The sequence below is a fragment of the Elgaria multicarinata genome, chromosome 7, assembly GCF_023053635.1.
Source record: "Elgaria multicarinata webbii isolate HBS135686 ecotype San Diego chromosome 7, rElgMul1.1.pri, whole genome shotgun sequence".
NCBI classification, from domain to species: domain Eukaryota; kingdom Metazoa; phylum Chordata; class Lepidosauria; order Squamata; family Anguidae; genus Elgaria; species Elgaria multicarinata.
The window spans coordinates 72716911-72743911 of record NC_086177.1 but is presented as its reverse complement, the minus strand read 5'-3'; the positions used below and the strand labels follow the sequence as shown (position 1 = coordinate 72743911).

Genomic DNA, 27001 nt, shown 5'->3' with positions numbered 1-27001 from the left:
TGGGTAATAGTTGTCAGCTTTGTTTTTGTTGGCTGGAGTAAATTCTTCCCAGAGGACCTGAGTATGCGGGGCGGATTGTACGGGGAGAAGGCGATCCCGCAGGTAGCCTGGACCCAAACCATGTAGGGCTTTAAAGGTGATAACCAACACTTTATACTTCGCCTGGAAACTAATCGGCAGCCAGTGAAGAGATTTTAAGACTGAAGCTGATTGGTGAGAGATTCAGGACAGATAAAAAGTACTTCAGCTACAGTGAATAAACTACAGAATTTACTACTTCCAGTATCAGGGGAAGTATGTCTATGTACACCACTTGCTGGGGCACAGGAGCAGGTGGGTGCTCTTGCACTCAGGTTCTGCTTGTAGGTTTCCCACAAGTAGTTGGTTGGCCACTATGTAAACAGAATGCTGGATTAGATTGACTTTTGGTATGATCCAGTATGACCATTCTTATGTCCTTAAGTAATTTTTTTTAAAGTTCAGATCATTTACCTCCATTGAGATTCAACTGTTTTGACATGAACAGGTGTTTGAAAACTTTATTTCTCAGTCCCATGGATCTCTCACTTAACATGGAAACAAGGAAAGATACAATTCACAGAACGTACAACTCATCTTTGCTAAAAGGACATTCTAAAATTGTTTCCAAGCTTTACTCTATGGAGAACTCTGAAGCTAGCAATTCTGATGCACTGTGAATGCATTCTGGGCTAGATGGGCTAATGGTCTGACTCAGTATAAGGCAGCTTCCTATATTCCTCAGTCCTATAACTCCTGGCTGGGGAATGCTGAGAGTTGTAGGACATTTTTCTGTCTGAACATGCCTAGGATTGCCCTTTATATTTATTTATTAAATTTACGTATATACCACTCCATAGCCGAAGCTCTCTGGGCGGTTTACAAAAAAAAACACTTCACAATGGCCCCGTTCAGACAACACGCTAAACCACGCTGCTTAACCACAAGATGGTTAATGGAATGCACTATTTATTACATTTTTATACCGCCCAATAGCCGAAGCTCTCTGGGCGGTTCACAAAAATTAAAACCATAATAAAACAACCAACAGGTTAAAACAACCACTAAGGTTAAGCAGCATGGTTTAACGTGTTGTCTGAACGGGGCAAATATGTCTTCTGATGTGCCTACACATGGTTTTAAGCAGGTTCTAGTGCTTTCTAGATTTTGTGGATTTCAGTTCCCATCATCCCTGACCACTGGCCATGCTGACTGGGTCTGATGGGAGTTGTAGTCTAAAACAACTAGAGGGAACCAGGTTGGGGATAGATGGCTTAAGGCCATAATGAGTGTAATACGCTTTAACTTAAGAAGTTTGCTAATATGCTATGACATAGCAGCAATTGGAAGCTCAATTGCACTCTAGACTGGGAACGATGTCACTAAGTCTGCATTTGCTTATTCAACCTTACTTTCATACCTTGCAGCTGTTTGACAGGCTGGCAGGTGCCTGCTGCTCCAGAGCACAGCTTTCAGGGGTGGAGGTTGTAGGAATAGACAAATGGTCCTGGAGAGATGCACCTTTTCTTTAAAGGGATAGAAAAACATGTAAAAATTTGTAGTTGCTAGCGCATGTTGTTTTTATATGCTGTAGATAAGCAACCAAAATTATTTGTTCCTCTCTACTCCACCTCACCACAATGATTTATATGCCTGCAGAATTTTACTATGTTCCTGCTAATTCTCAAATCAAGAACTTAGCAACTTTTAAGTTTACAGATCAGCTTTACAGTTCAAACATTAGCTCAGTGACAACTTTCAAAGGGATAGCTATATGACTTTGTTGTAACAAATCCAACCAAGAGTCCTGTGGCACCTTAACGGCTAAGAGTTTACTGTACCATGAGCTTTTCTGGGCAGCTCTGCTATACACTCATTGGGTAGCCTTGGACAGACTTTAGACTAGCCTCAATTTCCAATCTGTAAAGAACAGCAAGTACATGTTCCACAATGAAAATTTAAGTATTATCTGACTGAGATCCAGCATTTTTAAAGGATAAATATATAATGTCACTTTGCATTTATACTGGAAGAATAAAGTTATTCCCACCTGCAGACCACTAAGCCTCATAACAGAAAAGTCACACTTCCTTGTAGGATTTTTTTTTGTAAAATAAATGGCTTGAAGTTTACGGTTTTCTGTTCTCTATGAGATTTTTCAACTCATTATTTCTAAGCTCTAAAGTAAATTGAGTGAGCTCTCTTTCTCTATTGAATATATATTTCATGTAACAAAATACATACTTATATAAAATGCACTCAGGTTTGACCTGCCATGCAGGCTGTATAGGAAGCTGTCTTAGTCAGACCATTGGTCCATCTAGGAGTAAAAAGAAGTCAAAGGCAAAGGTAGAACCAGGCAATCTTCAAAACGAAATATTTACAAAAGTTTATTTCCAGTGCCAAGGTGCCGCCTACGCGTTTCGAACGCAAACTGCGCTCTTCCTCAGGACTGTTATAGAGTTCGAACTCTGTAACAGTCCTGAGAAAGAGCGCAGTTTGCGTTCGAAACACGTAGGCAGCACCTTGGCACTGGAAATAAACTTTTGTAAATATTTCGTTTTGAAGATTGCTTGGTTCTACCTTTGCCTTTGGCTTCTTTTTACTCCTCCACGGGGTTTCCCTTCCTTTTGCACTCATTGGTCCATCTAGCCCAGTTTTGTCAACACTCACTGACAGTGGGTCTTGAGGGTTTCAGGCAGGATTATTTCCTCGCCCTACCTGTAGAAGCCAGGGATCGAACCTGGGACTTTCTGCATGCAAAACATGTGCTCTACCACACTGATCTATGCCCCCCCTCAACTAGTCTATTCATGCAATGGGACTTCCCGGTTCTCTTCTCCCCACAAATGCCTCCTAAATTTGCCCTGGAAGGTCCCTCAACCCCCCACCAAGGCAGGTTTCACAGGTATGGGGAGCAGGGAGGCTGCAAAAAACACACATTCCACTAGCAGTTTCCCTTCTGCTGGTGAAAAGCCACCATTGGATGTAACTTTCAGACCCAACTCAGGATTCATGCAGTTCACAAATTGTGAACAAATTATTAACATAATCCGGTCTTACTTTGCTGTTCTCTATATTTCTTTGCAGACCTATCTGCATTACAGTTTATCAGAAGTACAAATATACAGAAATGTGTGTTAACTGAAAGACGTTTATCGCATCTCATAAAAAGCAAATGAAGAATAGAAGTAATTTATTTTGTATGCAATAGAGCCCTCTAAATATTCCAGCTCCACAAACCCTTGTCAGGATTCTCTGGACATTTTATGACTAAATTACAGTGAAGTCTAAAAAATGAACATTACGGAAATTCCATTTTTAATTATATGCTTCATCAGAGCCTTACAATGCTTCTTATGCAAGGATTCACACAAATACTGCTATCAAATGATTATGTTTTATGTCTTAGAAAAACACATTACTCCTTTTCACTTTTGCCAGGTGAAAAGTTCCCCTCACAGTCATCAGCCTTATCAGCAACACTTGCAACTCTACTTCAGTCAGGGCAATTATTCAGTTTATTTTAGAGAAGTAAAATTTTCCCCTTTTTATGTAGCCCCACAAAGTCAAGGCCACTGTCGAACTGGAGGAAAAAGTCTCAGACAGTCAAGGCCACCTTTGCTTATCAAGCAGCAACAGTTCGTGGTGGGGCGGGTGATTCTGGGGGAAACACTCCGTTTCTGGAGCTCATGTAACCGGGTAGCGCTGCTCCTGCCCTTACTTAACCCAGACTCCCATCCTATCCCGGTAAGGCTCATTTCCTTTTCCTCTTGCCACCGATGCCTCCGGGCCTGGCCTGGCCCCCTCCTCTTCGGGCTGCCCCTCCGCTTTTCTTGCCCTTGGCCCCACCGCCGGGTCTCTGTTGCTGCCGTCGAGCCCTCTTGCCGCGCTGCTCCCGCTTCTTGCCCTTGGCTCCGGCAGCCTGGGCCTCCTCCTCGCGCAGCTGCTTGTTGACGGCGCGGGTCAGGTCCAGGGGCGACTTCTTGCTGCTCAGGCTCCGGACCAGTTCCAGCTGCCGCTTCTTCTCCCCTTCGAGATCTCCGAGCAGCGGCGCGAAGCGGCGCTTCTTTCCGCGGGAGGCGCTCTGAGGCGCCGGGGGCTCCTTCGGAAGGCGCGGCTGGAAGCGGCCGCGGGAAGCGGTGGAGACGCGGGCCAGGGCGGTGACGCGGCCCAGCTCGGCTCGGTCCTGGTGGCCGGTGGGGTGCAGCTCCGCGGCCGCGCCGCCCCGGTGGGCGCGCGCAAGGTTGCGCAGGCGGTTGAGCTCGTTGCGCGCCACCTTCTCGCGCTTCTCCTGGCGCCGCTTGGCGAACTGGTCCTCGAGCGGGTCGGCCGAGTCCGGCACCTCCAGCAGCCAGTCGCGGGAAGGGTCTCCGCCGGCCCGCTGGTAGCCCCAGCGCCGCCGCCACTCCTTGGCCGCCTCGTCCCAGACCAAAGTGCCGCGCTTCTTCCGCGTCGGGCGGATGCCTTTGAGCCTGGCGAACTGCTCCCACTTGGTGAGCGGCCGGGCCTTGGGCAGCGGCTTCTCCCTGGGCAAGCGGGTCGAAGGCTCCGGCAGCCGCGCCACCACCGGCCCGGCCAGGCCCCCGGCTCGCTCCGACGGCAGCGCCCACAGCTGGCCCACCAGCAGCTGCACGTTGTCGCGGGCCAAGGCGCGCAGGAGGGCCTCGCGCTGGGGGGAGGAGGCGGCGGCGGCGGCTCCTCCTTCTCGCGCCACGGCGCGCGGCGCAGGGTTCTTGTCCACCGCCAGCAAGTTCCCCACGTCGAACTCCAAGTCCAGCTCCTTGTGCACCGTCACGCTCCGCTGGGTCTCGGCCTCGCGCTCTTCGGCGCGCGCCAGCAAACCCTCCACGAACAAAGCCGCCATCGCCGCGGCAGCTCAAGCGCTTCCCTTGCCTTCCCGCACGTGCCGGCAGAGCGTGGGTCCCGCTTTCCTTCCGCGTCCGCTTCTGAAAAGGTCGAAAGGATTAGTTCCGGCGCGGAGACAGACCAGAAGCGGATGTGCCTTTCGTAGCATAGGCGACAGAAACGGCATGGCAACGACAACTCCCAGCATGCAATGTCCTCGTAGGCGGTGCAATTGGAGCTGGGAGATGTAGGCGTCCAGGCATTGGGAAGTGGGCTGAGGGACGAGCCCTAGTGTTCGAAGTGTAAGCGATGGATTTAGTAGCCCTCGTATATATGTATATATTTAAGGATATCGCCAACGAGATTGGAAAAATATACGGTGAAAGGCTTCATTGGTCTATCCTGTGGACTCATTGCTGCTGTGCCATGCCAATGGCACGCGGAATCTTGCGGGGTTTGTAGTTCCTGGCTTTAAAAAAGTTGGAAAGCGGGGTGGAGTGGTGGGATTTCAGATCGGTTGAGATGTTGGAGGCAAAGTCGAGGCCCGAGTAGGCGAGCAACGTCACATAATAGTTAATAAAAAACGTTACACTTATAGGGGGATTGTGTGATACAACTTATAAACGCTCAAACTGGACAATGATTAAATATGAGTTGTTTTTAATTCATCGTTTGCCCTTCCTTTAAAAACATGAATTCCTCCGAAACAGCCCTCTCCCCATTCTTAAAATGTTCCTGGCAAAGTTACTGACTCCCACTATCCTCTACGTATACTGGGGCATAAATCTTCTGCAGATTAAATCGTACAGGAAGTTTTTTTGTATTTCTGTTTAGAACTGTTTCTGCAACAATACTGTTAATTACCACAAGATGGTACTGCGCTTTGACAACTCACATTTTTTTCTGGCTTGGTACAGATGATGTTTTCAACCAGAATGGATACAACTATATTTTAATGGGACTCCTCTAGTTAGATCAGCATAAGGGGCAGAATTGTAGTTAAATCCATTATACACAATGGTGTCTTGTAGTGTGTCAGTATCACATATTTGACTCAAAATGGCAGGATGTTCTTGTAGAGTATGCCACATACTTTCCCATAGTGCAAACCTATACCATGTATCCTCAAGATTAAAACCTAATGGGTTCATTGGTGCTTATTCTTAGGTAAGTATGCATAGAATTTTAACCCATCTCATTTTCACCTTGGGGGATAGATCTGGAGGAAATCACAATGTTGGTAGTATTTGTAAATAGGCAGGTTGCAAAAATCTTGTGTGTAAAGTCTGAGAATCTGGATTGGCTGTATAATGCAAATGGAGAATGAGAGAAGTTGGGAAGACAAAGGGAGCACTGGTAGGGTAAACTATTCCTTCCTATGCTCCTTTTCACTTGCCATTAGTGGGCTTCAATTGGTGGGTTGTGACCCAAAACTGGATCACGAGACCAGATGGGTCACAATGAAGCTGTTTCTGCCATGTTGTGAAATTGGGTCTATGTTTCAGGTTGGGAGTCCGAGGTGCATCTCGGGTCTGGACCAGTTCAAGACTACTGTTTTAGACCACCTGACACATCTCTCTGTGTAAGGCTCTCTGTGTGAATGCTGTGAGGGTTCTCTGTCTGTGGCATACAGAAGGCTGAATCCGTTGGTTATGGAAACACTCAGAAGTGTATCGCAGCAATTATCTGATGTGGTGATACATTCCTATCTTTCTGGTGTTAACCATGCTTGTTTAGGACACATAATAGATATGATGTGAATGACTGCATTGTTCTTTAATTTGTGGCCCACCTCCCAGAAATAATAAAAGTGTCTCAAATCCAGAACTAACTTTCCATGAAAAGTGCTCAGTTCAGATACTTGAATGAAGTGTTTGAATTGTTCCCAGTTTGCGCTGAGATTGTGCAGTGCTGCGGAGACATGACAGATAGTGCAGTAAGCAGATGCATTGGTGTAGTAATTTCGGCCCAGGAATATCAGTGGATGCAGCCTTGAAACTGTCTGGAGATAGCACTGAATTATAGCTATAAGGTTGCTTTAGATCCCCCCACTGTACTAATATTTTAGTTCTTCGACATTCTCCTCCCCAGTGCCTAGAAAGGTCATCTGTATTTTGGCCTCTATATGGCTGTAGACATTGCTACAAAATGGCTTGTGATCTAAGTGCTTTTGCACAACTAATTTGTAAAAGCAATAATAATAATAATAATAATAATAATGATCTCAGTATGTATTTTATTTATTTATTTATTTTTAGAATCTAAAGTTGAAATAGACCCAAAGGTCATCTAGTTCAACTCCTTACGAAGAAGCCAAACCTAATACTCAGATCCCAAATGACTTCTGCTCCGTAGTTTCTGGATTTCTCTCTCTACATGGTGGGGACGTGTGCCTTTTCCTCCATACACAGGGAGAGGAAGACACAGCCTAGATCGTGCCCATACTCAGTTCTGCCTCTCCATGCCACGCAGTTCAGACACAAAGGTCAAGACGAGCCAATCAAATGCACAACACACACACACACATACAATCATCAGGATCTAATGTACACATGAAGTACATGGGCAGATATCCTGCCCAGATTATTCAACCTTTAAGGAGCGCAATAAATGCACTTTTTGTTCTGCCCCAGGTTTCTCTCCCTCCCTCCCTCCCAGCTTTGACTGAAAACTATTCCAATAAGTTTGTTAGTCTTTAAGGTGATACAGAACTCTATTGTTCTTATAGAAGAGCTCATTATGAATGGGGATCATCTGAATGATGCAGCAATGTCAGCCATGGCCAATTTCATGGGTTGAATCTCCTGGTGGTGTGTTATTCTGTGGGGGAAATCAACATGATAAGCCTTTCTCACAGCCATCCCTCCCCCTGCCACCGAAATTACTACTGAATTGCAGTGGAAGTTTTATTTTTTGTTTTTTAATTCATTGTCATTCAGGAAGCAGTTTTCAGAGCAGAGGGCTCATAGCATACAGGGAGGAGGGAGAGGTTGACTTTTACTTCTGCAGTTGTGATTCCCTCAAATTTCTTCCCACAGTTCATTTAGTCCTAGGGGAAAAGAAGAAGCTCCCACTGGCATCAATAGGGGCTTTTTCTCCAAGCCAAAGTGTGGCTAGGGGATGGGACGAGAAGTTGAGATTTGCTGAAGTCTTGTAGAATTTGGTGAAATCCCATGAGACTCCAGACAAGACTTGGGGAGACTGCTATAAGGCCTTTTCCACATGCCTTGGCCTTAGTCTGAAATTGATTGCTCCCTGGCTGAGTGCTACTTATGGAGTACCTGACTGGGCATCCAGAAGCTTGGTGCCACAATCAAAAGGAAAATCAGCCAAGAAAGGTTTGAACATAACAGCCATGCTGGATCAGACCAAGGGTCTATCTAGTCCAGCACTCTGTTCATACAGTGGCCAATCAGCTGACTGCCAGGAACCCACAAGCAGGACACAGGTGTACCCTCCTCCCCATGTTCCCCAGCATCTGGTGTATATAGGCTTACTGCCCTCTGATACTGGAGGTAGCTTGAGCGGCAGCAGAGAAAACAATGGGACATTTTGGGCACTGGGAGATAGATTGGAGGCTTGCGCTCCATCGGCACAGACCTAGCAACACACCAGCTTCAAGTATACTTGCAGAGGTGGAACATGCTTTCCCTCAGCTCAACCTATTTCCAAAAGAGCCATAGCATGAACAGCACCACAAGTATACCAGTCTCTGGAAAGGAGAAACAGGAGGCGGAGAGCCATGGAAAAGTACTTTAAGACTGAAAGGATTAGGAGGGAAGAAAGGGGAGAATAACATCTAGAATGAATGATTTGAATGATTGCATTTCCTTCACTCCAATTTACTCAAGCTGTGCAAAGCGGCCCTGACTAGAGCATATTCTTATGTCTTTGCTGATTAGTGAAATTGGTATGGGAGCAAATTGTGGATATTCAGAAGTCGTAGGAGATAGTCTTACACTACAGGATACTACAATGGGAAAATTACCTAGCATGAATCCCATATCTACTAAATTAAGCTTCTACATAAGCATCTGTCTAAAAAGAAAAGAATAATGGATACTATCATGGCTCTTATTGTCAGATACATTATTGATCCTTGTTCATAATCCATATAAACTCATCTACTATTCAATGCCAGAAAACAGAAATGCAAGTGTTTCTGATTAAAATTTTCTATTAACTCCAACTGCAATACATGACCTGGAAATGGCTGTCACTTAAACATAGGAGTTGTACTTTCAAAAGCTTCTCATCTGCAAATCTTAGTTAATTGCATTCTTCCATTCAGAGCTATGTAAATGTAAACTTGTATTATGACCATTCCTTTTTATTTGTAGTTCTGGATAAATATTTGAGGTCTTCCCAAAACCAACAGGTGGTGCAAATAGACCTTACTTTGGTGCCCTTTCGACATACCTTGAGGTGTGTAGGGTATAGAGATGCTCTTTAATGAATCAGACCTACAAACAGATTCAATCCTTGGCATATCTAGTTAAAAGGATATCAGGTCAAAGAGCTGGGAAAGACCAGTCAAGTTGATAACACACCACCAGGGGTTCAACCCATGAAATTGGCCTTAGCTCACATTGCTGCATCATTCAGACAATCTCCATTCATAATTGACTCTTCTATAAGAACAATGGAGGGTCTTGTAGCACCTTAAAAACTAATGCATAAGCTTTTGTGGACTACAGTCAATTTCATCAGATGCATGGAAGAATAGCTCCCATGTGTCTTGAAATAAATCTGAAGGGCATATTTGTGATAATTTGAAGTGGTCTCAGATTGGCCCCATGGGGGTGACACTTCAGGGCTCATTTCAAGCAACATTTCTTCACTCGTCATAGTAAATGGTATTCTTGTACAGTGGGGCACAACCTTTCTCGTATGTGGTTGGCAGCAACGTAGGAGATAGTTTCACCAAAGGACAAGTAAACACGCTTTACTACAGTATTCAACAGAATACAGCTTAAGAAATTGTAGATACCTTCTCAACATCCTCTCTCCAATTTGTTCAAATGAAAGTATCTCATTTTCATACATTGAGCATTCTGTTCCCAATTTAAATTAAGCATTTTAAGTATTTCCGGAATGATTTCATAACCTGTTACATATTTATGTGCATGATTCAGCTGGTAGTAGGGCTGAATAGCTAAAGTACTGATTGAAGGCTGTTGATTTTCATGGATATGGGTTCAAGTCAAGATCACTTAAGTCTTACTGTATGTCTGTCCGATGTATCATCAAGCCGGAGGCAATTTTGCTGGTTTTAATTTGCTCAAAATGATTGATAAAAGCCTTACAGCATCTGCTCCTATAGTCCCCAGAAACAATATATGTATATTTTGTAAAGTTAAGGGGTGGGTGGGAGAGAAATATGACAAGGAGTAGTAGCAGTTCAGTATCTCTTAATTTTTTAGGACTCTTTTCCTTGTTTTCAATTTGTATCAGCTTCTGAGTCCCTTGATCATGGACAGATCAGAAAAAGATGAGATAAGGAATCTTTGCAAACAGTATACAGAGACATTACAGTTTATGTTATCAAAATGTCTTTTTGTTACATAGATATGATTGTATTGAATAATCAAACTATATTTCATTCTTGGATATTCTAGCTGCCAGGTAATTTGGTGATACACTTATGTACACACACACACACACATACAGTTCAAGGTGAATATCGAATAACTAAAGGAAATGGTTGTATCAAATGCTTTCCAGCAGTTCTGCAAGGGCTGGCCCAAGACATTTTGTCATTGGAGATAGAGCAACAATGTCACCCAGCCCTCCTCCCCGCTCCAGTCGAAATACATACTACCCAAGCCCAGCTATTTTGGCACCTGAGGCAGAAAACAAGCACATCTCACACATGCTTGAAGTAAAAAGATAATAACAAATAACAGGTGTTTTTTAAACTGTTTCATGACACCTAAAATTAGTTACCTGTGGCGGCCACTTCACTCTGCCTAGTGATAAGGCCAGCCCTGTAAAATGCCTCCATCCCCACAATAAACTGGAGGAACATATCACACAATAGATGCATTTTACAACTGTATTGACAGGCTACCATCACTGCCATCATAAGACAGCAGCTCCAGGGTCTTGCAGTGTCAATGTTCCGGTCCCTTTGGTGTTGTGCTTGATGACTTCTGTTGATCACTGTTCTCACAATCAACAAGCAAATGGCTTTGTGGTGTCTGGCTTGTTAGCTCGGAAAAGATTTATCAAGGCAGGACAAAAATCAGAGATCACTTTCTCTTGTAGCGGCACGTTGTCGTGATGCGCACATACCCTGTTGAGCACATGAGCACAAAATGTTAATCACTGAAAAACTGATTTACTAGGCACTTGGGGTGGAATTGTTTCAGAACGTACTGTGTGAGGGCTCAACATATGAAGAATGTTTCACTGGTACTGTGTGAGTTGAGTACTATCCTCTCTCCCTGCTGTTTCCTCAGATTTCTGAATGGTTGTGGGAGGGTTCAACAAGATTCAGTGTGTGCTGAGGAATACAAGTAAATGCTGGATCTGCCCCACAAGAAGCTTTTATGAGGCTACCAACAATAAGAGCACAATCCTATGCATATTTAGGGGGGGGGGGAAATCCTACAACTCCCATGTGTAGGATTGCATCCTATATGGTCATATAATCCCACCAAATACAAATCCATAAGGTTACATGGGCCCAATCCAAAAGTAGTACGCCCCTGCCCAAAATTAAACTTTGTGGGATAAACTTTTTAATAATGGGGCATGAGGAGCAAATCATATTATATCCAATCTGCCCACGTATAATAAAACGTTCATCCTGTTTTATGTTCAGTTAATTGTTCTAAATTGCAATGGCCAATGGCTTGGTGCAAATAAAATTTGATTGATTTTAGGGTGAGCTGAGGTGGCTTGTCTATTACGTTTACTGTGTTTTAAGGTGTTTGCATTTGTGTCGATCCAGAGGGAGAGGCGGGTAACAATTTCTTTTGTTGAATTTCTGCCTGACATGCAGGTGTGACAAGTCATGTACTGAGGGGTTGTCAGTAATGGTAAAACCAGAGAAGGCAGGTAGGAATAGGTCATCATTTCTATGGATAGTGGTAGAAACATACCTGCCTGACCCCAGTAAAAGTAAGGTAGTGTTGGGAGGCAAATTGTCATGGACATCTGGTGCTATGGAGCTATTGGGTTTTACAGCAGCATAGCATTCCGGAATCAGGAACATGCATTGAGTTCTGCAATCTTGGAGTTCTGGAACAAAGAATATCCATGATCTCCCATGAAGCTCTGATGTTCTGAAACATTTTTGGCACCTATTCTAAAGGTCATATATAATTGGTAACAAAAGGTAAGAACAATCTGTCTTGACTTAGGGGTGTTGCTAAACCTGGGCCCATGGGCCTCCAGCTCTGAAACTATTTCCTATGGCCTTGGATCTATTCCTTAGATGTAGTCCATTTTGCCAATGGAAGGTGTGTTTTTTCTTAGCTTAATTGCCTTGCTGGGGCAGGGGGGGCATTTTCAAGGGGGATTGCAACTGGGAAGCAAAGGGTTAACAGTCTCCTCTCCACAGGTTGCAACATCCCTCCTTCCAAATCTCTCCTTTCAAAGCAACTACACTTAAAGAGGGGGGATAGCCTTTTCTGTTGGTGTGAGATGTTTGGGGGCAATGTGAGAGAAATTAAATGGGTGGTTTTGCCTCTTGTGAAATTTAAACAAATCCTAGTAATTATTTCTGCATTGCATATATAGATATAAACCATCCTATGCAACTTTTATCCAGATTTATATTCTGTGGTCCTGGGCCCTAAATCTTTCAGGTGTTTAGCAACACCCCTGCCTTAAAGTCTGATAGAGAAGTTACTGTGGGCATTTCTATGGCCGCTGAGCAGGTGAGATGCTCCATCTTCCTATGCTTAAAAGATATACACCCTTGACATGTTCACCTTTTCATTTTCCACGTAAAATAATCTCAAAGTTCCCAGTTCATATAATAATAAATGCAGCTTTCATAAAATGTGCTGTTGTTACCATTCTTACTGATTAGCTGTCTGCCACAGCCCTTCTTCTTCTTCTTGCCTTTCTTGTGCTGAGCCCTTCGGTGCCTAGATTTACAGGCACAACTTCTTTTGTGCCTTGCCATCTTTACTTGGGATTTGGTGGCATTAAGTTCCCAAATAAGAAGGTTCCATCTGCAGACCGGGCTGAGGTAGCCTGTTTACTCTGGTGGTCTTTGAGCTTCTGAGGGACTACGGTGGGCTAATGCATTTCAAGGCTGAGGGCTTTGTGATGTAACAAGAGAACTGGCTGCAGTCCTGCCTGTCATCACTTGAGGGCACCAGCTGGTAAGTAAATATTACCATAAGATCATCCTGACAAGAAAAGGCCAACCAAAATGGTCAAGGGGCTGGAGCAACTCCCCTATAAGGAAAGGTCACAACCTTTGGGACTGCTTAGCTTAGAATAAAGGCAAGTAAGTGTAAAGAGAGGAATAAAATTATGCATTGTGTCGGAAAAAGAAACCAGTCAGAAATCTAAAACAGCCATCCAAGGTGCAGTGGGGTGGGGGAATCTGCTCCAGGTTTCAGTTGGGAATCCCGAAGCGGATTCTCTACCCCACTGACATCAGAGCCACCAGCCTCCACTGGTTAAGCTATGGACCTCACTACCGGAAGATGTAGTGATGGCTGACAACTTGGATGGCTTTAAAGAGGGATTAGACAAATTCATGAAAAGTAATTTTTAATATTTGTGAACTGCCCAGAGGGCTTTGGTTACGGGGCGGTATAGAAATACAATAAATGAAATGAAATAAGGCTATCAGTGGTTACTATGATGCTGGTTACTGTGATGTTGGCTGTGGTATCGGGGGCAGTAATCTCCTGCATGCCAGTTCCTGGGAACACCAGGAGGATGTGGTTCCGCTCATATCCTGAGCTTGTGGGTTTCTCATAAGAATCTGTTTGGGAACGGAATGCTGGGCTGGATAGGCCTCTGGTGTAATCCAGCATGTCCTTATTTATAATGCTAAAGGCGATTCCCCACTTTACGAGCCTGCTCTGGGATGAGCACTGCTACCCATTCCATTTCTTTTTTTGTTTTGTTTTCTCCAAGCAACACAATTCAAGGCAGCCTTTGGAGGGTCAATTTTTCCTGCTTCCAGGTAACTGTGCTGCCAGTGTTTAAAGACCTACACCCATTTTTTTAAGAAAACGTTTTGGAATGGGTAGCTATGAAATCTGATCTAAACGGCTACAAATAGGTGTTTGGTATTTCCCCCCGGCAGCACAATTATTTTATTATAACAGTGTTTGTTTAACTGTGTATATAAAGGCTCAATCACATGTAATTCCCCCCCCCCACTGCTTTGTCTCCGCTTTTCTTTTCTTTTTACCTCTGATGCATAAGCACATCAAACTTATGGTCCCTTTCACCTGAATACGCTGCTCTTTCGATTGTTTGCTCTTCCACCCCAGCCCTTCTGTTTCTCCCTCCAGTTCATTGGTTGCTCCCCACTTAACTTGACATATACGAGCAGGTCCTGTCAGATGAGTACTTCAACCAGACTGCCTTTTTGCCCAGGAAAAATGGAACTACTGTTTAGTCTGGCTCTTTGGGGGCATTGAGGAAGTACAATCCTGTCTCTGCAGAGATTCTGGTGTTGTACGATTTTTTTTTTTTTTTTAAAAAAACTTTTGAGCCTGGGATGCAAGGTTTGGGTTTTATATTGAGGCTTGGAGCTGGCTGCTGGGAGAGATCGTTTTCCTCTGCCAGGATTTGATGCAATCCATTCAAGCCAACAGCCAGACTCCTGTCATAGCACATGCCCACCAACAAAGGAAAATGTGAGAGTACAGCACTATGCGAGTCTTAAGGGCGCATTAAACATGTTTAAGGAAAATAATGCAGACTAGGCATTCTAGGAAAAGATGGAAGAGGCCGGGTGTCAGTGGGACAGGCACGACATTGTGTGAGTACCGTGCTGCAAATCTGCACACCAGGCATGGCGAGAGTGCACTAAATCGCTGGTGTGATGGAGCTCTAAGATAATATTATTGGAAACAGTGGTCAGTGGTCAGCTTCTTTAGGCTGCATGTTACCAGCCACATTGTCCTGCAGCAGTCAGCATTTAAAAGCGAACGTATTGGTGTTTTCCATTCAAATCTACAAGGATGGCTTCAGAAAGTGAATACATCACCAGGTGAGTTTTCACTTTGGTAGGATCTACACTACTGCTTTAAAACAGTTTCTAACAGTAGTGACAACTGTTGGGGCCCAGGACACAGTACACGTACAATTTTCAAACCGTTTTCAACGTGTCATATCCTGCTTGGTGTAGATCTGGACTTTGTCATGGTTTTTAAGTTTTTAAACTGTTGCAAGTTTTAACTGTCATCACCTTGGGAGCCCTATTTACAAATTAATCAATAAAAATAAACTCAGAATTAACTTGCATTCTGATTCTCAGAATGGTTGTTACCATGTCATGCATGAATTCTGATCAAGGGCCAACAAAAGTTGAACTGCCTTCTCCCACCTGAAAATACCCTATTAAGATCCAACATGGAGCCTGTGGGCCCCAACTTGTTCATGGACAACAGCGAGTAGGAAATGATGAGCGCACAATAAATAAATGTCTTGTGTAGAAATGTTTAAGCATTATTTCCTAGTGCACATGTAAAGGAATATCACAGAATACAACAGCCTGTGTCATCTTTCGCAGTAAGTCTACACATGACTGAGGAAGAGCAGTCAGAATAATAAACTCAGGGAATACTTGCAGCGAGGACATGAAACAATTTTGCTTAGTAATCTCTACAGGTGTCCGCAACTGAATTTAACTGGAGAACTTTACAGACACTGTTGGTGTAATTGGATTGGCACATTAAGGTTTATATGACCTGGTCATTCATTTTGGAGACATTAAGATAACTTTCCCCCTATGAAAATTGCTTTCACTGTGCAGAAAAAGGTCACAGCGTGGTAATTAGCATATTACTTGGTCTTTTGTTTGTCATGTCCTATTAGGTAATATATGCAGTTAGCAGATATAGAAGCAATAGCTCAGAGCTTATGATCTCAGAGCAAAATTATGTTAAGCAATGCAGAGTGTAGTTAACACTTAAATGATTCGTGCCCTTTAAATTATTTTCTTATTCCATCAACTTGGTGTGGAATATATTTTCTGGGATGGTCAAGGGCTGCTCATCAGAGAAGTATATGTGTATGTAAACAGACTAGATTTTAAAATAATTTGTTTTTGTTTAAATAGCTGATTTTCTCTGTGGGTTTTTTTAAAGCTGAATTAGGAGGGGAAAATGTAAGAGATGTCCTGAAGGTTAACAACATCACTGAAAGGACCTGCAAACTTCCATGAGTTATAAATGATAGTCTATAAACTCTGTTATTGCTCTTATTCAAATTTATTTCCAATGTGTTATAAAGAAGTGTGTATTATTGTGTTATGGCACCAAGGAACCAGGAATACAAGGTGCTTCATTTGTACGGGTGAAGAAACCAGAAATCATTTGGAAAGGAGAACAAAGATTCACTTTATCCCTGAAGATACTTGACAGGGTAGGACAACACACCTATAAACTATCCGATGGCCGTATATGGAATGCTCACTATCTTGCTCATGCTTATTTTGACTCATGTACAAATGGACAGAGATGGAAGACCAGGAATCTGGCTCCTACACACTATGATCCAGTTACCGACACTAACGGGCACCTAGTTGGCTTGGATGACTCCAGGGTAATCCCCCTTGCACAAAATAGCCAACCAAGACCCCTGCCTGATCAACGTCCTCAAAGCACCAGACAACAGCCTGCATGGGCTAAAGACTATGTTAAATAATTCTCTTACATCATCTGCAATTAACAATGTTATTGACTCAAGGATAAGTTGTATTATGTTGTTTGCAGGGATGTGCTAGTCTTTTATGTACTAGATGGGTGGGGAAAAGTTACTGTTTTTAAATAAAGGGGATATGTAGTACTGTGGTAGGTGAATTGCATGTTGGGAGTTGTAGTAGAGGCATGGGTGGGAGCTGGGAGGAAGAGGAAGTGAAGGGTGGAATCAGGAAGATTGGAGTTAGTGTTTGTTGGAGTTTCAGTTTCAGAGTAGGCTGAGAATAAAGTAGTGTTTAAGAAGCTGCCTCTGGTATCTTAAGATTCTTGCAATATAACAGTATTCCACCAAGATTTGCCTTATTTATCAACACTGTTGAAATAAAGAGACTCTCCCTCTGAGTGCTAGGGGGGATTTTATTTGTCTGGAACTACACTGCTGATGTTAAAACATGGTCATGTTCACCCTACTTCCCTGAATGTTGAGACTCCTCCAGAGGTGCAGGGCTTACCCTGGTTTTGTTTCCTTTGGAAGGAGGTCCCTGGAATCGTGTGGCTTTTGTATTTGTATGAGGCACAGTTCATATACTCCAACAGACAGCCAAAATCTACTCCTTCCACATTAGATCTTTAGAGCAGCTGTCTCCAACCTCATGTCTTCCAGATGTGCTAGACGGAAACTTCCCCCAGTTTCTGGAACTCCCCTTATTATGCACTCCACCAATTAAGATTATGCCAACTATCTTCTTTCTGCGCTTACTACACAGTGTTCAAACATACCATGGTCTACCATTGATCTTCCATGAACATATGGGGTCCACCACAGTGGCCAGATCTGCACAAAGCAGGATATAGCTCTATGAAAGTGGTATATAAGAGGCAGGAGCCACACCAACCAGGATATAGCACTATGACAGTGGTATATAGTATGGGCTTATCTACACCAAGCAGGATATTCCACTATGAAAGCGGTATATAAAGGCAGGAGCCACACTACTGCTTTATAGTGATATTGAAGTGCACTGCAGGATCTACACTACTGCTTTATAGTGGTAATGAAGTGCACTGACAACTGTTGGGGCCCATGACACATCTACACCAAGCAGGATATAACACTATGAAAGTGGTATGAAAGCAGTATATGGTATGTGCACTTCAGTACCACTATAAAGCAGTAGTGTGGCTCCTTCTTACCACTTTCATAGTGGAATATTCTGCTTGGTGTAGATGAGCCCTATGTTTCATGGACCAAAAACAGTTGTCAGTGCACTTCAATACTGCTATAAAGCAGTAGTGTGGCTCCTGTCTCTTATATACCACTTTCATAATGCTATATCCTGCTTGGTGTAGATCTGGCCAGTCTCTCTCTACCAAGCCTAGAATAGGGTAGGACTTCTGCATTCTAAAACATTGTTATCTTTGTCTCTAGATCACAGATGGGCAACTTTGGTGGATTGTGACTGTGGTTGTTGCTAGATGAGGATTTAGCCCGGTGCGAGGCTCGGGCTCCCTGCTGTGCGCGCAGATAATGCACAGGGGGTCCTGGGGTCAGGCTGGGCTAAACCCTCCCTTGACCCGGGAAAACCGGATCCACTTGTGGCCTGGTTTTTCCACAGCCCCGGGCTGAGGAAGGTCTAGCTGGTTCTGTGGCTTTTCCCGGCTGCTCGCTTACTCGCGTGTAGCCGGGAGAAGCTGAGTGCTGTGCCCATTGGGCCAGGGGGGGATCACGGGGGGAGATGGGGGCCGGGTGGGGAAAGAGCGGACCTGGCGGGAGAGATGGGGGGGAAGAACAGAGCCAGGGTGGGGAGATCACGGACGGGGAGGGGCAGAGGGGTCATCGGACATGGCGGGTGGGTGATTGGGTGGGCGGGTGATCAGGTGGGCATGGCGATCGGGCGGGCGATCGGTCAGGGGGGTCATCAGACATGGCAGATGGGGAAGAAGAACGGGGCCAGGGCAAGGAGATCGGGGACGGGGGGTGGGGAGAAGAACAGGGCCAGGGCAAGGAGATCAGGGACGGGGGGGGGAAAGAACGGGGCCAGGACAAGGAGATCGGGGCCGGGGGGGGGGGAGAAGAATGGGGCCAGGGGGGGAGATCGTGGACGGGGCGGGCGGAGGGGGCATTGGACATGGCGAGCAGGGGGCAGATGGGCAAGTGAGTGGGGGGCGGACATGGTGAGTGGGGGGTGGATGGGCGAGTGGGCATCAGACATTGTGTGGGGGGAATTGGGGGCAGGAGGAACAGGGAACCCTTTATTTTTTTAAAAACCCTTACCTTTTCGTTGGTGCGCTCCTGTGCACATGGCCCCTTTATGGTTAGGAAAAAATGGCCGTCGCGACGGGGCTTTCCCTTACCCCGTCACGTGTTATGTCTAGCTAGGGGCGATGGCCCGTGCTAGCTGCAGCGCGGCCTTGCCCCTACTCCCCACTGGATTATGAGGTAGGTCTAGCAAGGCCCTGTATTGCCTCCCTGAAAGCCACCACGTGCCATACCCCACCACCAGTGGAAGTGGCTGAGCTGCTGCTGGAAGTGACTGCATAGCTGGATTCCTGGTGGATTCATATTCTCCACCACCCATTCTTCAACTAGCTCTTTAGTGGACCTGCGGGGAGAATGGTTCTGCTGGGGAAAAAGGTTCCCTCTCCTTGCTTACCCTGTTTCACAGCAGAGTCACTGGGAATTTGGCAGGGGATTTGGCCACAACCCTTCCATGGGACCAGATGGGACCCATGGGCCATATGTTGCCCACTTCTGCTGCTGATCAATATTCACAAATAAGTGGGAGAACATTTCTATCGCAATAAACATTTTACAGCTAACCTGGAAGTTGCCATTGTTCAACAATAGAAAGGGAGGCTCTAGTTTGAAATGGCTGTGTTAGAATTTATAAATCAAAATTGATTATATCCATTTGGCCTTGAACAGAGATAATGGTTTTCTGTCCTACCATACATGTTAATTAACATAGCAAACATTTTTGATGCTTTTTCATATAGACTGAGATAGAACTCCAGACAATTAATTGTGCATTGTGTAAAAAGATTTTTTTTCTGTCTGTCCTGAATCTACTGCAAATCAATTTCACTAGGCTACCCTGAGTTCAATAATTACGAGAAAGGGATAAAACATTTTCTTTATCCCTTTACTGTACATCTGGTGTAATTCCAGCTGGTCCCTTTTACAAGCTGCCAACTTGGAGGTAACTTGTAGAGAAAGACCCAGCAGATGCTGCTTCTTCCAGGCCGATGAACCCAAGGACTTCAGTTCTGGCAATGGCAGCAGCTGTTTCCTGTGAGACAGAGTACAAGAACCAATGGATCCAATAAAACAGTTGTCCCCAGTTGCCAATAAAACAGTCCCCCCCCTGATGTTTTGGACTACTCTCAGTCCCAGCTAGCATGGCCAGTGATTAGAAATGATGGGAGCTATAGTCCAAAACATTTGGAGGGCACCAGTTGGGGAAGGCTGCAATACAAGATGCACTCATGGAGCACTACCGGGTGGTGAAAAGAATGAGAAAGCTTCTGTTTCTCTGGAGCCCTGTGTAATTGGGCTTCTAAAATACTTCCTTCCCCACTTCCAGCGTGACCCAGTGTGATGTAGTGGCTCAGATGTATGAACATAACAGCCTCAAATGCCTGCTCAGCTCTGAAGTTTACAGATTGGTTTTCGGCATTCACTTTCTCATCTTAAATCTATTTAAACAGCAGCTGAGAGACTAAAATAGCACTCAGCTTCTTGGAGGAAGAGAGACATACAAATAATAATAATAAAAAACCATATTGCGAATAAGGTGTTTTATTAAAAGTCTGTACTTAAGAAGTACAAACTTTTAATAAAAACACCATATTAATACCATAATTCCATAGATGCCTACACAGAAGCAAGTCCCATTGAGTTCAATGGAGTTTACTCCCAGGTAAGTGGGTATAAGTTTGCATCAGGGATTGCTTTAATGTTCATGAATTCTGTATTATTAATTTAATTTGTTGATTTTTCCTAGACATTGAATTGAAATTTTATTGATAATGCTATTGCAGCAGTTGTAATGTTTGATGATCCTTGTTTGTTCATTTATTTAAAACATTTCTTACCCACTTTTTCTAATCTACTAATCCTAAAGAGAAGAAAGTTCAGTGAAAAGCCTGGGAAAACAAAGACATCTTTCGTTGGCACCAAAAGCTTGTAAGACTTGGCACTGTCTGTATGTGAGGAGTGGAGAGAGTTCCACAGTCGGAGTGCCTGTGCAATTCTTCATGTTCTTTCTTTTGTTTTTCATATTGCATTTATTTGGGTATGTTATTGTTAGCTGCTTGGGGCTTCCTTTTAGAAGGGAATGTGGGGTACAAACTTGACATGACATGAAATTTCATCCAAGTAAATTCAGTGGGTTTGTATTGGCAAGTACTCTGTACTGGGTGAATGAAGGAAAGGAAATGCATCCGCCTTCTCCTTCCCTCGCCCCGAGTGAGAATAAAAGAGGATACAGATTTACATCAATTTTACATATACAAATTTAGGAAGAATTACTATAACTTTAAAAGGAATACAGTGCATCTCACCACAGTGGGAAACACTGTGTCCGGGCATCCCGTATGCCTGTCCAGTCTGCTGCCCAGATGCTAATCTTCGATGGGCAATTCCAAGGCCCCTGCTCTCCCTTCTTAGGGTTTTGAAAGGAACAGTTCGGTCAGGAATAATGAAAGCAACAAAACCTGGAATGCAACACAGCTAAATCTTTTCAGAAAAAGATGCAGGGAAATATATAAGCTAGTTGGTGCTGTATTGTAGCTGCCAATAAGACAAAAATCCCACATGAGTCCCCTTGAAATATAAAGAAGAGTTGGACCACACAAATTCCATTGAAATATGAACCTGGCTTGGACTGGACAGCCCTTCAAACAGAGCAGTCTTTCCCAACCTGGCACCCTCTGTGTTGTACTACAACCTCCATTTTCCCCAGCTAGTATGGCCAATAGCAATACTGGATGAGATTATGAGAGTTGTAGTCCAACAAATCTGGATGGCATAGGTGGGGTAAAGCTAAAATAGAGGGCAGCCCTCTGAAAAGTAGGCCTGCTAGACTTTCTTAGCAGTAGGGCCAGAAAGGGGTAGTGAGGGGTGAAAGAGTCATTTAGCTGTTTTCCTCAGAGAGAATAATCACATGTTCACATTCTGGAGGAGGCATAGGCCTTCCAAATCTGGCAGGGGCACCTGTATTTCTCAGGTTAATCTGATATCTGCCATGATGGGCATGGCTGCAATGTTTAAACAATATACAGTCATACTGAGGAAAAATAAGAATGTTAACCTTAAGGAGAGATGGATGGGAGAATCCGTGAAAAATGTCTTTTGGGCAAACCCCAATGAAATAAAAAGGAGTTGAGCAAGCTTTTGCACAGCTCTTCTGTATTTCAATGGGACTCGTGGGAATTTTGCCCTATTTTATATTTTTCTGCAATTGTTTTTGAAAGGATTTAGATCTCTCACATTCCAGGTTTTGTTACTTTCATTGTTTCTGACAGAATGTTTGAAAAGAGCTGAAGAAGTCAAAGGGGATCGTTAGCAAGATGACAGCTCTAATTATGAATATTTAGGAGCTGTTCGAATGTGCTCACTTTTATTACCTCATTTCCTATCAATGACTGCATTGAAACCACTTGTCCCATTTTTCAAATGAAGGTTTCCTCAAGCAAAACGCTTAACTTAGAATAACTGCTGCTCCCCCGATAAGTAGATATAAAATATTTGAGAGAAGGGAAAATCCATCAGCCAATTCAGAGGATTTGAACAAATTCAGTTCTCAAAGACTTGTCTCCTCCCATATCTTTTCCTCTGCGGCATAAGCACATCTGTGCACTCCATTTGAAAGACTGCTCTTTAATTTGTTAATTTTCATCCAGAAATAGTTTTAGGTTTTATCTGTCTCACAGTAGGCCTGAATATTTCTCCAAAGCACTGTTTGCCAATTGGTATTAGTTGGGGCTAAAACAGACATTACGTTCAATCCATATCTAGCACTAGGTCTCTTCCCCTCTCCTTCATTTTACTTTAGAGTAGGTGCAGGAGCGCCATTCAGATTAGGGTGCCAGTGTGAGGTAGAGGGTTATTTTGGGCTTTTAAGATCTGGTTCAAGCCCCTCTGCACCTACCCTAGAGTATTTTTTTTTAAAAAATGTAGCTGCTAGACAAGGGAGAAATAAAATTGTGATTGTGTTTCAAAAGGTAGATCTAAGATTGTTCAAGCTTATTTTCATGTGTTTGTGGTTTCAGAAGAAGCATGTTATAAGCTCAACATATTAGAAAACTATCATAAACCATCAAGGTAAAACTTTAGGTAAAACATTTATTACTAAAAGGTAACATTTTGGTGCATTTTTTCTACCCCCACAATAAATCTGTCTTTGGTGAGGAAAATGTTCCCCCAATGAAATACAACGGTTTGTGCTAACCTACTGATATTCAGAGTACTTAAGCCTGATTCCCTAGACCAATTTCCTTTGGGAAAAACCCACGGGACATTTGAACACCCTGGTAGGTTGCTTGTGTTTGGGGCATAAAGACACTCCAAAGGCACCATCAATAGATTATTGGGATATTATGCTCCAGGTCCGTTTTCGTTTCTCAAAAGAAAATGGTAAGTGGCTGAAATTTGGGTATATCATGCAGGTGACAGTATATAATAATGTCATAGGAAGACTAGGTTGTAGGTCTACATCTGTGTAAATTCTGCTATGTAAAGTGCATTTGAAATAGGTTTGTCAGTCACCACGCCTTAATTGATTATCATTGATTAACAACTATTTATGTCCTTTGCAACAGAAACAATAAGGTTGGAATACCTTTTCCATATGTAGCATCCTCCACATTCTGTAACGGCCCAGGTGTTAAAACCAAGTGATACCGTCTGGAAATTCTTTCACATTATACAAGCACCCCCACAGTTATTGTTATAGCTGTGGTTTATATCAATTTACCTTTCTACACATGGCATTCAAAGTGGCTAAAAATAACATTATTATTATTATTATTATTTATTTATATAGCACCATCAATGTACATGGTGCTGTACAGATAACACAGTAAATAGCAAGACCCTGCCGCATAGGCTTACAATCTAATAAGTTGTAGTAAACAATAAAGAGGGAAGGAGAATGCAAACAGGCACAGGGAAGTGTAAACAGGCACAGGGTAGGGCAAAACCAACAGTGTAAAGTCAGAACAAACTCAATATTTGAAGGCTATAGGGAAAAGTAAAGTTTTGAGCTGAGTCTTAAAAGCAGTGATTGAGTTTGTAGTTCTCAAGTGTTCTGGAAGCAAAAGTATATTAAAATAGTATACATGTGTATACATATGCACACACACAGAGATGTAAACATAAGAGAGCAAATACAAATCAATCCAAAAGCCAGAGCAATAAAAGCCATATGCACAGAACAGTGACCAAATTAAAATAACAGTAAAAGAGACAAATTAACCTTGTCTGAATAAAAACAACTTTGCTTAATGGCAAAAGAACAACAAAGAGGGCTCTGATATAAGTGGGATGGTGAATCTGGTCAAGGTTACAGTCAGAACCAGTCAGAATTCTAATGAAGCTATCCAAGAGGCAAAGCTTCTTTAGAGTTTTGACCAGTTCTGACTGAAATCTAGAGCAGATCCTTTGCCCCACTGACATTGAGCCACCAGCCTCCACTGCACCAAACATGCTGAGAGAAGAGCCTCCCTGGGGCTTCTAGAATGGGGGTTCAGAATCTCAATTCCAGGAGCCAAATCTGGCTTTTCTCTGGGATTCCCTAGTTTAGGGTGACCATATGAAAAGGAGGACAGGGTTCCTGTATCTTTACAGTTGTATTGAAAAGGGAATTTCAGCAGGTGTCATTTGTATATATGGAGAACCTGGTGAAATTTCCTCTTCGTCACAACAGTTAAAGCTGCAGGTTCCCTGCCCTCTTTTAAATCTGGTCACTCTAGTATAGCTCCTGCAGCTTTAACTGTTGTGATGAAGAGGGAATTTCACCAGGTTCTCCATATATACAAATGACACCTGCTGAAATTCTTTTTTCTATGCAACTGTTAAAGATACAGGAGCCATGTCCTCCTTTTCATATGGTTACCATACCCTAGGTGGCCACACCCCTTCCCCTGGCTCCCCTCCCACTTAAGTTAGTCATGTGCTATGAAGTGGTTAGAATGTTGGACTGGGACTTGGAAGATCTGGGTTGTAGCCTCCATTTGGCCATGAAGTTCAATGGGTGACTTTGGGCCAGTCACTGACTCTCAGCCTAACCTACGTCACAGGGTTGTTGTGAGAATAAAACAATATAAGCCAGCTTGGATTCCTTGCAAGAGAAAAGAGTCAGGATATAAATGTAATAAACAACAATAACTTAAGTCCAGTTGATTTAAGTGGGCCTACTCGAAGTATGACTGAGTATGGATCCAATCCTTTAAATTTGTCTTATTGAGCTTTTTCAGATGAGGCTGTCATTGTGTGCTCACCATTCCTCACTCATGTATTTTTTACAGGTACTTTAGATGATATCTTCATGTTCCAATTTCTGTCCTGTGTTTTTCAACCACTTTCAGTCATGAAACGAAGTGCAATTCTCCACCAGCGTAGTTGTGTTATTCCGCTTTGTTACACAGCACCACCTGAAGGTTATGTGGTGGAAAGTTGGGAAAGGCTGAAAAAGGAAAAGAAAAGAAAAACTTTTGCGGAGAGATGCGATCTTGATCCTACAAAGAATCCAGAAGCAGATGCAACAGGTTAAAAAGCCTCGTATAGCTGTTTTTCAGGCACCGTGATCTCAGTGGCTCTCCATAAATCTTACTTCATACAATTTAGGTGATGTGTGTGTGCATGCGCACTACTTATTTATTTGAAAAACCCAGCATCATAATTATGGGTAGAACTGCGCCCATGTTTAGAGGTATAATAAATGGCATGGGAGGTCTCAAACTCTATGATTCTAAACCGGAATACATTCTATTTGCAATGGTTGGATGTCTGCTTAAATTTGCCATTCAGAGTGGTTAGCCTCTGCTAATTGAAATGATAATAGCTGTAGACATTGCCCACTCTGGTATAAATGAGCTCACCAAATTGTGTGTCCTTTTCTCAAATGTTAAAGAGGGTCAAAAATAAATTGAGTCCATGACCTTTTCTGGGATTTTCTCCTCGGCATACAAAAACATGCTGTGCTTGCAAGGGATATTTATTTTATTCTACAGGTTTCTCTTCAATGTAATGCTTTGCTGCATTCTTGGCAAAAGCATTGATTGAGCAAAATACTATTGATTTGGGCACATAACTAGACTAAAACTTTAAACATCATTATAGAGCAGAGAAGAGCAACTTTGGGCCTGCAGACCTAATCTAACCCACGGAGGTTTGGGCTCCATGCCTCTCTTCGCAGGAAGGAAAGAAAGAGGGGGGGGGGGGCCTGGATGGACCCACTAATGTCAAAGGAGCGGCAGGGCTTGGGGTGAGCCCAGCCTCCCCCTGAACATTATCCGGCTCGTGGGCTTGGTCCAGGGAGGATTCCAGCCCCTGGACCAAATTAGGTTTCCTGCCCCTTCTGTAGAGCACTTCACCATACCCACTGAATGAACTAGTAATACATCCTGATGAAGAGTTCAGGAGAACTCAAAAGCTGCCACACTATTTTGTGACCTTTGAGATGTCCTAATAAAGGTTTTATGGTGATATGGATTTTGAAAAGTTTCTTTTGGAGCTTTCGCAGGAAAGACCTGTTTCAGCTTTCTTCAGTTTCTTTCCCTTACTTTCAGTTTCCTACCTCACTAAAAGCTACAGGGGTGGCATCTCTGGTGGTGAAAAAGCCAGTGAAATACAGGTAAAATGTAAATAGGAGAGTTATTAGTGGTTTAACTCAGTGACATTATTTTGTAATGGAGGGAGGTGAGCATAGGTTCCTTCAAAGACAGGTGACTATTTTATTTATTTATTTATCATATTTATACCCCACTCCTCAGCCAAAAATGGCTTATACTTAGCAAAAAAGACAATCCCTGTCCTCAGGCTTACAGTCTAATAAAGATATGACACACAAGGAAAAGGAGTCCAGGAGGGAAGAGGTAAAAAGAGAGAGAGAGAGAGAGAAATTAAGTGGACCGGGAACAGGGCTGATGGGATTGTCCTGCTCCCGAAGGAGGGGAATCCAACTGGAGCAGGCCCGGATGTTTCCTCTGCCTGCTCCTGTCCCCTTGGTCTTTCTTCTTCCCCACAGGGTCAAGATGACATTTTGCACACTACTTATTTGCTACAC

General features: G+C 43.5%; 1 protein-coding gene across 1 annotated transcript; it reads right to left on the bottom strand.

Annotated features, from left to right (window-relative positions):
* Positions 1-3197: 3197 nt before the first annotated feature.
* Positions 3198-4955, bottom strand: RRS1 (ribosome biogenesis regulator 1 homolog). Its single transcript, XM_063129856.1, has one exon. The coding sequence runs from the start codon at positions 4883-4885 to the stop codon at positions 3776-3778; it is 1110 nt and encodes a 369-aa protein (XP_062985926.1). The 5' UTR covers positions 4886-4955; the 3' UTR covers positions 3198-3775.
* Positions 4956-27001: the final 22046 nt, after the last annotated feature.

Excerpts from the sequence above, each read along its gene's own strand:
- RRS1 (XM_063129856.1), bottom strand. The coding sequence starts at position 4,885 with ATGGCGGCTTTGTTCGTGGAGGGTTTGCTGGCGCGCGCCGAAGAGCGC.